The 12,255-nt window shown below is 46.6% G+C and overlaps 1 protein-coding gene across 5 annotated transcripts in view; it reads right to left on the bottom strand.

Moving 5' to 3' along the window:
• The window catches only part of TMEM63C (transmembrane protein 63C), an 81,608-nt gene that overhangs the window by 6,241 nt on the left and 63,112 nt on the right, over positions 1-12,255 (bottom strand). For all 5 annotated transcript variants that reach the window (XM_048485423.1, XM_048485422.1, XM_048485420.1 and 2 more), the window contains 8 exons: positions 10,479-10,612; positions 9,301-9,423; positions 6,834-6,987; positions 5,341-5,447; positions 3,135-3,221; positions 2,147-2,212; positions 1,771-1,933; positions 431-536 (listed from right to left, as the gene is read on the bottom strand). In XM_048485423.1, the coding sequence (XP_048341380.1) occupies positions 431-536; positions 1,771-1,933; positions 2,147-2,212; positions 3,135-3,221; positions 5,341-5,447; positions 6,834-6,987; positions 9,301-9,423; positions 10,479-10,612 (940 nt within the window). The remainder of the gene's footprint in view (positions 1-430; positions 537-1,770; positions 1,934-2,146; positions 2,213-3,134; positions 3,222-5,340; positions 5,448-6,833; positions 6,988-9,300; positions 9,424-10,478; positions 10,613-12,255) is intronic.

The raw sequence follows: 12,255 nt of genomic DNA, 5'->3' as shown, positions 1-12,255 counted from the left end.
CTGTGATGGGCTAGGCTACAGAGATGCCTGTGCCTTCTCAGACTGTGATGGGCTAGGCTACAGACAGAACCTTTTGGAGACTGCTTGTTGCTTAGTGGCAGAGCATCAGCTTAATGCTAAGGAAGTCCCATGTTCAATCAACGGCATCTTCTGTTAGCAGTGCCGTAGGTATAGATTTTTTATGGGGGTGGGTTTGTTGACTGAGGGCTTTCTGGCTGTTCCATTCCATGCATTGTTTCAAGCAAGCTGGACATGTAATGGGAGGGGTTTGAACCCGAGGAACCCCCCCCTTTCACCTACATCCCTGTCTGTCAAAAAAGGATCGGAGAGTAGGTAACACTGAGACCCTGGAGAGTTGCTGCTGGCTGGGGTAGAAAATACTGACCTTGAAAGGTCTGACTTAGTATAAGGAAGTCTCATGTATACTCACCAAAGGGGACAATAATAGGACAGGTAATGCTGTAGGTTGTAACAACAGCAAAAATGCAACAGGTCCAGGCATATTCCAATCCAAACTGGAACTCGTATGCTTGGTTCTGAGGAAAAAAAAAACCCACATCAGCATATTTAGTCTCTTGTCTTCAACTCCATTGTGGTTACAAGAACACTGAAGGATGGGGCACTGTGTTCAAAGGCCATGTGCAGAATAACTCTTGCCCTTACTTTGTTTTCTTTGATCAATGTTAAGCAGTATGCTTCAGGATCTAAATCACGGATAAGAACAGGCCACAAAACCAGAATGAGAAAGCTATTTCAAGAGGATCTGTAAACCAAGGTTTGCATTATCCATGGTTAAGTTTTATGACTGCACTGAGGAAACATGATTAAAACAGTTTCTTCCCCTTTTTTAGCACTCCTTGCTTACAAGATAATCAGCTGATTTCATTGGTGGCTCCTTATACCTGTCCTGTCCTTATACCTGTTTCACTGAGCATTTAGGATTTTAATCAGGGCTAAGGCAACAAACCACATTTTATGTTAGCCATCAGGCCTTTCCCCACTTACCTTCTGCCCCGCGCTACTGTAGGCAAGTATCGCGGGGTCCACCGGCACTCCCCACTACAGGGGCAGTGACAACGCAGCCGCCCCAACGCTGCTGCTGTCGCGCCCCCTCAGTGCGTGTCATTCCTGGCGCTCTTCCAAACGGCGCCTTTTGATGACATCGTGGGGAAGCCCGGGTGCGCGCCAGAAATGACGGGCGCTGAGAGCAGCGCGGGGCATGCGGGGGTCGTGGCAAGTGGGGAAACTCCCATCGTTAAGTACCATGTGTGTAGCAAATCAAACAGAATTCCATGAGATTTCTGCTCCTCAAGAATTCCCATTGCTGCTCAATGGAACCCCCCTTCTCTGGGGTCCCATTTGATTTTGTCATTGGTTAAAACTATCTAGCTGATCTCTGCAACCACAAGGAATAGAAATGCAGTTTTCTGAAAAAGAAAGCTATGCTTCTCAAGAAGAGCAAATTTCGCTCTAGAGTGCATGCCACACAGCATACTTCAATGAACCTAATGCATGCAGAATATAACCTTGCTGACAATACTTCAAGGCGAAACTTGTCCCAAGTCAGCACCTTCTTCCTGTAAATGTCTGGACAAACCAAACCTGATATATATCTTTCAGAAGATTTTTCCAGACTTTAAGGATTTTGGATGCCGGATTTTAGATGCTGGTTTTTAGAAAAGGCATAGCACTTTAGAAACCTAGTGAGGAAGGAAGCTCTACAGGACTCAGGAAGCCATCCGAGGTTGAGGAAATAATGGAATCACAAACCCGCTTAATATGAAGTCGCTCTGGTTCAGACTTGGCAAAGCACAGTCGGGTGGCATAGACAATAAGCGCAGGAATGCGAAGCAACTCCATGGATGTTCCTATCAGGCTGGAGGTGATGACGTAATTGACGAAGAAAGCGCCATTGTCAGGAAGGAACACACACCTACCCATACAAAAATCAAGGGGAGAGAAAGGGGTAGTTTGAGCGCACCTTGGTAGTGACTGGTATTCACCAAACTTTGCTGCAAACAAAGGCCGTACTCATCTACAACCTCTGCATATGTGTGCTAACACATACAAGCAGAGACACCCACCCCTATTGGTAGAACTGGTGACACAACACACGTATGCAGTCTCAGTGTTCAGCAATACTCACTGAAACTTTATCTGGGCCTCATCCAAGAAATGGATGTCAAAGAGCCACCGGAAAAAGAGATCCAAACTGTAGAGGAGCAATGGAGAACAGCAAATGGTTATAAGCTGATTGCTTAGTACAGGAAAATATTCAGAGTGCATGGGCAAAAAACTTTGATAAACAGGCTTTGGGAAAATAATCTTTCCTGTAAGTCTTTGACCAAGCATAATTCAAGCATAGTACTGGATCTGATCGCAGCGCTGAAAGAAGTTGTTCTTGATAGAATGCAAGACATTTTCTGAAATGTTGTTTAATCTTGACAGCTGTCCATTGAGCAAGCCCAGTTAAAGAGGATCTCACTACAAAAGGCTTATGCAGTATAGCTGGGAAAACTTAGCATAAGCAAAAGCAAACATTTCTTGCAGCTACACTGACTGCTGAAACTGGCATGACATTGAAAATGCAGAGAACCAATGTCTGAAAAGCACTTCTGTATCTCGGTTTAGGTTGTGCACACGACAACCACCACATGCAACCCATTCTTTTGAGAATTCTCTAAAATCCCATAAGTTATGGCGCCTGCCAGTCTGCAGCCACTACCTCATTCTGCCAAAGCAAAAGAGTCAGTCCTGGCTGTCCTCCTCCCCACTGGAACACAAGCATTCCCTTTTTGTCTCTAGGGAGTGCCTATTTAGAAACAGATGCTGCCATCATAAGGGAGTGCTCGGCTTGGAAGCTGTCAACATTTTCTGATTGGCCCCAGCCTCCATGGCAGCTCCTTGGTGTGGGTGCCCTTCAAAAATTTCAAAATTGTCCAGAGCTTCCATAAGGTTTAGGTACTATAAAAATTATTGCTGGACTCTTCAACACTGTGGGCTGAATTTCAAGTGCATTCTGCGGGGCAGAAATTTGTGCATTCAATTGGTAAATCATCTGAGATGGTTCACGATAGAACCTGTTCACAGGAGAGTATAACCGGGTTGTATCTTGTAGGTGCTTTGCTCTGTACCTGGTTAATCCAAGCGAAGGCAATATGATAACCATAAAGACCAAGAAAAAGTAACACTTGTGCATTGTCAGCTGATTTTCATTTGATCTGAAAGAGGAAAAAATCGTTAACTAAGAGCAGACATCATGGCTACGAAAGGGATCAGGGAAAACTAGATTGGAATTCTGTAATAAGCTTTCTGAAGTGAAACACTTAACCTTCCCCACCCCAGCTACATGACTGGAATGCTACCTTCTATTATGCAAAGAAAACACATTTGCATGAACCTGTTTGAAGGCTTAATTTTGGTTGAACATGTTTTTTCTCTGGAGTTGAGAACTGTTTGGGGTATTAATCTGAAAACTGGAACCAAACAGCAATGGAATACTCTCATCCCTTGGGTACTGTCTGTACCAAATTTAGGCTTTCATTTATGCATTTATTTATTTGATTAGATTTATATGCCATCCTTTCATGACTATAGGAAAAATAAATACGTGCAAGAATTAAAAACCTTAAGAACTTAAGAACAAGCCTGCTGGACCAGACCAGAGTCCATCTAGTCCAGCACTCTGCTACTCACATGCAGGATGTGAAAGCAATGGCCTGCTGCTGCTGCTGCTCCTGAGCACCTGGTCTGCTAAGGCATTTGCAATCTGAGATCAAGGAGGATCAAGATTGGTAGCCATACATCGACTTCTCCTCCATAAATCTGTCCAAGTCCCTTTTAAAGCTATCCAGGTTAGTGGCCATCACCACCTCCTGTGGCAGCATATTCCAAACACCAATCACACTTTGCGTGAAAAAATGTTTCCTTTTATTAGTCCTAATTCTTCCACCCAGCATTTTCAATGTATGCCCCCTGGTTCCAGTATTGTGAGATTACCTTATTACTTGCAGGTACTTTGCTCCGTGCCCCTCCTGGCTAGTTGAGGCCTGCCGGGGGGAGCTGCAACCCCACCTGTTGAGTATTATTAACAACTCCCTTGAGCAAGGAGTTTTTCCGGGTGGGTTGAAGGAGGCGGTGGTCCGCCCACTCCTGAAAAGACCATCCTTAGATCCTAGTGATCTGGCCAATTACCGCCCAGTCTCGAATCTTTCGTTTCTGGGTAAGGTAATTGAGAGAGTGGTGTTGGAGCAGCTTCAGGCCTTTCTGGAGGACACATCAGCGCTCGATCCCTTCCAGTCCGGCTTCCGTGCTGGGCATGGGACGGAGACCGTTCTTGTTGCCATCACAGATACGCTCCGCATGCATTTTGATCAAGGCGGATCAGCGCTGCTGGTGTTGCTCGATCTTACTGCAGCGTTTGATGTGGTCGACCACAACCTTTTGACCCACCGCCTGGCTGTGTCCGGGGTACGGAGCACTGTCCTTCAGTGGATTGCCTCGTTTTTCCGTGATAGGGGTCAGGCACGTTCTGCAGAGGCCAATTTGCTGGTAGTCCCCTGCCCCTCATCGATACGGCTGGCCTCTACCCGGGCCAGGGCCTTTACAGCCCTGGCCCCGTCCTGGTGGAATGCTTTACCATCTGCTGTCTGGGCCCTGCGGGACCTTGGTGAGTTCCGCAGGGCCTGTAAGACCGAGTTATTCCACCGGGCCTTTGGGGATGCCAGCCACAGACTGCCTGCCCCCCCTGGAGCCCCCACGACAGTTTTACCATCTTCAACATTGCCTGATTGCTGATACCATCCATTTTTGGGCAATGCTGGCCCTCCTGGCCTTTGGGTTGGGCGCCATCTGTGCATGCCTCTGGGCATGTATTTTTATTTGTAATTTTTGGAATTGCTGCTATAATGTATTTTAATGTATTTTAATGTTTTATCATTATATTGTATTTATGAGACCTTATATTGTATTTGTTTTATGTCTCATTGTACACTGCCCAGAGCCCTTCGGGGGTTGGCCGGTTTATTAAGTCTAATAAAATAATAATAATAAAATAATACCTGGTTAATCCAAGCGAAGGCAATATGATAACCATAAAGACCAAGAGAAAGTCATACTTGTGCACTATCAGTTACCTTATTAGTAAAAATGTTTTAACTATTAAAACAGAGATTCTGAGGGTTATTTGGGGGTTACTAAATTTTGTAGCGCCATGGTCAGAAGGCTCCCTAGAGACCCCCAGATAACTGTGAAAATAAATTTATGAGATGAAAACTAACACCCACAGTGAGATATGCAGTTACATTTCCAGTCTGAAGGGTTAGAGGGTATGAAAGTTACCTCGTCCAGTGTGCCTCAAAGAAAGCTGAGTAATACACAATGAAAGGGAGGAACACAGAGAAGGCCCACAGCAGCAGAGTAGGGAAGAACTGGGTGACAATCGGATTCTGCAGGAAAGGAAAGAAATAAGCTTAGGAGTTTCTCTCTAGACCCAGAAATCTCTCTCCATGCAGTGCCCTGGAAATGGGATTAAAAGAATACTTCTGCTCAGCGAGGACGTTTTGTTAGAGATTCAGCCACTTCCCAGATCTCCCGTTTAGAAGACCCATGTCTAGAGAAAGTCTACTTCAATGACCAAGAGTGAGGCCTGACTTGCATGTGAGGCTGGTGGAAAAAAAGAACTTCTCCTCGCTTTTTTGCTTGCACCCATCAACTTGCTGACTTTTGACCATGAGCTGCTTGGTGTTCAACACTGACTGGCCAGAAAGGTGTCACCTAGGAAAATGTTGTGCTTAGCACATTAAGAATGTATTCAGAGGTGCTTTGCACCTATACTGGCCCAGAGGCGTAGCTAGGCCAAACTGCGCCCGGTGCGCATTCTATATTTTCCACCTCCCTTCATCTTCCAGCTCTTTTGGTCTTGTATGGGGCTCCGTTCAAGAAAGTAAAACGCAAATTGATGTAAATTCATAGCCTCCTTAAGAGACCTTGTGAGCCCCAAGGTCTCCTGGGAACTGTAGTTCCTCAGGCCATTTTTACTGCGAACAGGCCTTTTGCAGCCTGAAAAAGTTCAAGAAAAAGGAAAGGAACTAAGGTAAGCGTGGGAAGGGGGGTGGGGGGGCACTGCTGGGGGGGGAGGGGCCTGGGGGCGATTTTCTGCACCCCCAGGTGTGTGCCCAGTGCATGTGCACCCCCTGTCCCCTTGTAGCTCCACCACTGTACTGGCCCAGTTTTAACCAGATGCTGGGTCTAGGAAAGGCAAGTTTTTCAGAAAGTCAGTGTGATGTAGTGGTTAGAGTGCTGCATTAGGATCTGGGAGACCCAGGTTCAAATCCTCACTCTGCCATGGAAGCTTGCCGAGTGATCTTGGGGCAGTCACAAACTCTCAGTTTAACCTAAAATGGAAGAGAGCAGAATGAGCTCCCATTGGAAAGACAGGCATGGTATAAACAAACAGACAGGTATACCGATATATAAATAAATGTTTAAAAATGAGCCTCAAGGGCAGCTGTGTATTTGCCTCAGGAATTGTTATCTATATGTCATTTCTTCTTTATATCAGCAATCTGTTTGGTTGCATATGCATGTCTAGGGCATCCACACAAAGCCATGCACTAGTCTTGGTTTTCCCCCTATCCTGCACACAGAAGCACCCAAACTTCCTGTCAAACCAGGGACAGAACTCCTGATGCACTGTGTTGATTGGCACCCTCCCTTCATTGGATGAGCATGCAATGGGCGAGTCCAGAGAGGCACGGAGTGGGATGCGTCCTCCTCTTCGCAGCCAAGTTTTGTGCCAATCAGGCAGAGCCCCACATGGGGAGGTTGTGCACCTTGAGGCTCTCCACAGGCCGTGTAACGTTGAACATGTCCATGGTGTTGACAATGATGGCGGGCGTGGTGAGGAAGAAGAGGAGGATGAAGAGGCAGATGTTGAGCAGGATAAATCGCACCCACCACGATGCACCACGGACGGACAAGTTCTCCCTACGAGAGAGAAAGCACATGCAGGATGGGGGGTGCAGGGAAGGCATCGGTGCCCTCAACCACCAAGAGAGCGAGAGATGCAATCTTGGAATAATACCCTGGCAGGGTTTGGAACTCATATACAAACTTTGATGTCCAGCTAGGATTCTACTGATGGGGCAAAGGACAAAGGGCAGAGATCTATTATCTTTCACCTGCCAAAAATGAATGTTTGCTGGATTTTCCGATAGATAAAACAACATGATATGCCAATTAGGGGCAGAGCTTGCTTCGACTGATGGAGGAGATGTGTTCAAAAGGAACTGGGAAAACGTATTGTCTAAGGCTTTCATGGCCGGATTCAACTGGTTCTGGTGGGTTTTCCGGGCTGTGTGACCGTGGTCTGGTGGATCTTGTTCCTAAAGTTTTGCCTGCATCTCTGGCTGGCATCTTCAGAGGTGTATCACAGAGGGTACTCCCCTCTGTGATACACCTCTGAAGATGCCAGCCACAGATGCAGGCAAAACATTACGAACAAGATCCGCCAGACCACGGCCACACAGCCCGGAAAGCCCACCACAACCAACCAGGAAAACGTTTTTCGGAAAAAATAAAAAGACTATGGACGGAATCCAAACCTTTCAGCACATGAAAATGTTTTTACTCATGAAAGGGTTGCATACAAAGGTTCCTTTATACCACAGGTGTCAAACTTGCGGTCCTCCAGATGTTATGGACTACAGTTCCCATCATCCCCTGCGTTTGACACCTATGCTTTATACTATGGTAGCCCATTGTGACTTATGTGGTACCATTCATTTGGGACAGAGAAGAAGCAGTTTTCCTCTTCTGCACTCACCAGTTAGGATCCAGGTCGCTAAATTAATGCATTTAAGAGTATGACATATTTAGAGGACACGTGCTAGTCCTCTCACAACTGAAGAGGGGAAAAGGAAATGTACAATAAAGTAGTGCATGGGTGTCCTAGGCGCTTGGACTTATTTTGCTCCCAGAGTCTTTAGAACGCAGGAAATGAAACAGGCAAAAGTACCTCCAAGAAGTAGTACCTCAATATCCCTATATGGGGCTGCTGTTGCTGATTCCGGCAAAAGTTGCAGTTGTAGAGCAGGCATTGCAGAAAATTATCCTGTCTTTTTAATTAACACTCAGTGTGCGAAAATGGGCAGCTGAAGGTTTTTATAGCACAGAGGTAAAAAACATCACCTAGCAAACAACAACCCCATTCAGCCTCTATTGAAGGGCTGGGACATTTTCCTCCAGGCCAGTTGGCAACCCTAGCCCTCCATTTCCTCTTAGTACATATCTCAATGGGAAATGGCTCGCTTGACATCTAGCTTGCAGATGTCTGTGAAAGCTCTAAGATTGCTGGACCGCCTTAAGAGGCAGAAAGGGATATAAATATTTCAATAAAGACAGCTAGAAGTGTCCTCAGAGGAATGCTTCTTCCAAAAACAGATGATTAAGTATTTGCCTGGAGGACCTTCTGGAAGCGATTAAGGCCCTTTTAGCGGCTCTCGGTGCACCCACCAATACCTTTACTAACACCCTCTCTGCCTCCTAGATAAGTGCATTAACTGTAGCCAGCAGATAAAGTGGCTGTTTTACTTAACTCTGTGGCGATGACTGACACAGCAGTCTGGATGGTGACCCCTAAAATGGCATCTTGGGAAGCTGACTAGAATTACTCCTGCTCGAAATATAGTGCCTGGAAGGACTAGAAGGCCTTACTGGACTCACAGCCCCATATATATTTAATTTCCTTTCATTTCACTCCGTGTAACTTCCTAAGGTTTGAAGAAATTTGCAATCCTCTACATATCCAGAGATTCAAGGGAAGAACTTAAGTAGCAGTGAGGGGAATTCTTGGGAACATGTCTGTCAGCTAAATAAGCTCACAGCTGACCTCTCAGAGGTACGAGCATATTGGCATAAGCCCGTGGTGGCGAACCGATGGCACTCCAGATGTTCATGAACTACAATTCCCATCATCCCCTGCCAGCATGGCCAATTGGCATTATTCCCATCATCCCCTGCCAGCATGGCCAATTGGCATGTTGGCCTAAGCCCGTGGTGGCGAACCAATGGCACTCCAGATGTTCACAGACTACAATTCCCATCAGCCCCTGTAGGGGCTGTAGCCAGCAGATAAAGCCTGTAGGGGGCTGATGGGAATTGTAGTCTGTGAACATCTGGAGTGCCATCGGTTCGCCACCACTGGCATAAGCCATGGGTCTTAGCCCTGTGGCCTTCAGAGAGCCAGCCTAGTGGATCCAGGGCCAGTCCAGAATGTGGTGGAAAAGGAGGAACATTTACCAGATGATGTCGTTTGGTGCAGGGGCATATCTGACCCCCCAGCAATGGGATTTCACCACTGTGGTAACGGAGGACTGCTGCGGATGCTTGCGGCAGTGGGTTCGGCTGTAATCCTTCAAAATGCTGGGGAAGAGAAGAAGAGTCAGCAGTTACAGCAAAAATTCAGAATCACTGTGTAATTGAGAGCCCAATCCAGATGGGGGGGGGATGTTCTTAGGCAGCACCGGGCGGGTGCACCAATGCATTTGCCCCTCTGCCAGTGAAAGAGGGCAAAGGTGCCAGCAGCTGGCCGCTCCACAGTTCTGCGTTCAGATGCTGATGTGGGGGAGGGCAGGCTGGGGCATTCCTGGGGTGGAGCTGATGTTAGTTGGCTTCCACCCTGGATTTCAGCTGGTGGCACTGTGGCCTGGGTCCAGGACCAATGCCACCATTCATTAAGCCCTGCGAAGGGCTTTCTAGCAGTGGGTTGTGGGGGGGGGGGGGGGTGTGTGTGTGTGTGTGTGGGGGGCTTTTTCTGCCTCCCTGTGCTGCCAGAAAACCCTCTGGAGGTGGTGGGGCAGTTCCACAGGGGTGCTGTCCCTGGCTGCCTGGGGATCTGGATTGAGCTGCTGAAAAAATTAACAAAACAAGGCATCTAATAAAAGCCCTACATTAAAAGGAAAGATAGAGAATGACTTCTCAGTCTCTAGAAAGTTGGCTCCGAGGCGTGCATTACACGGGAGTAAGCTTGGTGGTATTTGGTGGCTTTGTTTTGAAGCAATCGTGCAACTCTTCCAACAGGTGAATCACGACCCTAGGAGGGTTTACTCAGAAGCAAGCCCCAATGCCAGCACCCAAGCTTACTTCCAGGTAAGGGATCATGCTTTAGTTCTTCACATGAAAATCAGTGGGGTTCAACAGCGCTTAACAGGTTTACCTACACTGCTTCCCCAAAATTAGTTCTTAGGTTTAATGCTAATAATCGAGCCCAGTGGCCCAGGCCAACCTAGATGTGTTGGGGGTGGGGGGCAACTCTGTTTGTACGTGCCCACAGAGAGGGCTCTGAGTGCCACCTCTGGCACCCGTGCCATAGGTTCACCACCACTGAACTAGACAGAGCCACTCAATGATGACAAATGTAATAAAACTGTAAAGCTCTTTGGAGTGCTAGAAAACAATTGGAAGTCGTGATAGCTCACGTGGCTGTCATCCTCTCATCCTGGAATGTGACAAAAGCCATATCGAGGCGCTTGAGTGCAATTCGGCTGCGTTCGGCATTAAACTCATCTGTCAACTTCTCCTCCAGCTCCCCATAGTATTGCTCAGCATCCACCTGACAAAATGAAAGTAAACACAACTCTCTGAAACTGCCACCTTCTTTTTTGGGATAATCAAAGACAGTAATCGTGAACTGTTTCCCTGAACTCTAAAGCACCTCTTTGAAAGTTATTTCCAACTGAAGGATAAACTAATTTGCTCCATTATATTAGAAGAAAAATGAAATCCGAAAGCCAGACTCCCCAACAATATTGAGATTCAATACAGCATTTGTCAATGATCAAATTCTAATTCAGGAGTTGCAGAGAGAGAGAGAGAGAGAGAGAGGAGAGAGAGAGAGAGAGAGAGAGAGAGAAACTACCATCACAGAAGGTTCGAGCACACGTGAGAGAGACTGACTGTCATTCTTCTACCTTCAAACTGACTCCACTTGAATGATAAAAAAACAGTAATAACCATGTCAAGTTGTATCACAGTGAGGCCACTAGATGGCGGTGGAAAAAGCAGGTTGCGCACACTGTATAAGGAAGAGCAGGAGCTGTTAACTTCCATCGCCTCAGAACACACCTGAAGCCCTAGTCTGAAAAATGGGATCTCTTTCAATCCCCTCCTCTCCTTTCTGTCCCTTTCAAAAATTCCTTCCCCTCATTATCTTAGGAAAAAGCCTTAAAGAACGACGAAATCAAAATCGTGTGAGGGTCAGTGATATGGCCCATCTTAGGGCAGGAGTTCACGGAATCGTGGATAGAGTTTATCTGGCATTGTTCCTAACAGTCCAGTATTTCCACAGACTGTCTGGGAAAAAGAACCTGAGAAAATATCGGACAAATAAGTATTCAGTACTTTCAGGAACCGAAAGGAAATGGGCCTGGGTTATATAGCTTGACAGGCACTGGGGACTAAAGGCAGCAAATTATGTCATCTGCCAGGACTAAGGGCAGATGCAGAAATAGAGGAGGGTGAAAAGCCGCCTCTCTTTCCCCTCCTCTCTGCTTGCAAGTGAATTCAGACCAGTCACTCTTTTCTCCAGCATGCTGACACTGCAGGTGGTCTTGCCACGCACTGGGAAGCATACAGATACTACGGTTAAATGTCTGTTTCCCTACAGGGGAAAGGAAGACAAGGAAGGGCTTAGCAAAACAGGGAAGGGGTTGAAATGATCTCCCCCAATGTCACGGCCCTAATCCAAATCCCCCCCCCCCACATCCACAGTTTTAAAGATTCACAGAGAGCCTAATCACATGTTCAAGGTGCGCATAAAACTGTGAGTTGGCATTATTTAGTGGTGAGAGAGGGACTGCAGCATGAAAGTGCCCTGCTGCTCACCAGCAAATGGAAGATCTATCCTATAGTATCTGAAGACCTATCTTATGATCTCTCTTGTGGGAACTGAATTCCCGACAGTCGAACGACAACAAGACATTTGCCAATCACTGACATCTTCAGCAGTGATTCCTACCATGACATTCCTGCCAAACAGGCTATGGAGACCTACTCTCGAGACCAATTAAGAAACACCTTTCAAATTCTCCCCTTCTTCCCCTTTCATGCACTTTCTCCCCCTTAAGGTTTAAAAGTATAAAAATATAAACCCATTTTAAGCACTCAAAAAGCATCAGTGGTGAGCTGGAAGTCCAGAGCTGAAATTTCAACAAAGGAAAGTCACTAATGCCCTCCATAAGGATCATCTTTTCCTCA

This window comes from Sphaerodactylus townsendi, linkage group LG02 (assembly GCF_021028975.2).
Source record: "Sphaerodactylus townsendi isolate TG3544 linkage group LG02, MPM_Stown_v2.3, whole genome shotgun sequence".
Taxonomy (NCBI): domain Eukaryota; kingdom Metazoa; phylum Chordata; class Lepidosauria; order Squamata; family Sphaerodactylidae; genus Sphaerodactylus; species Sphaerodactylus townsendi.
This window is presented reverse-complemented; position numbering and strand designations above follow the sequence as displayed.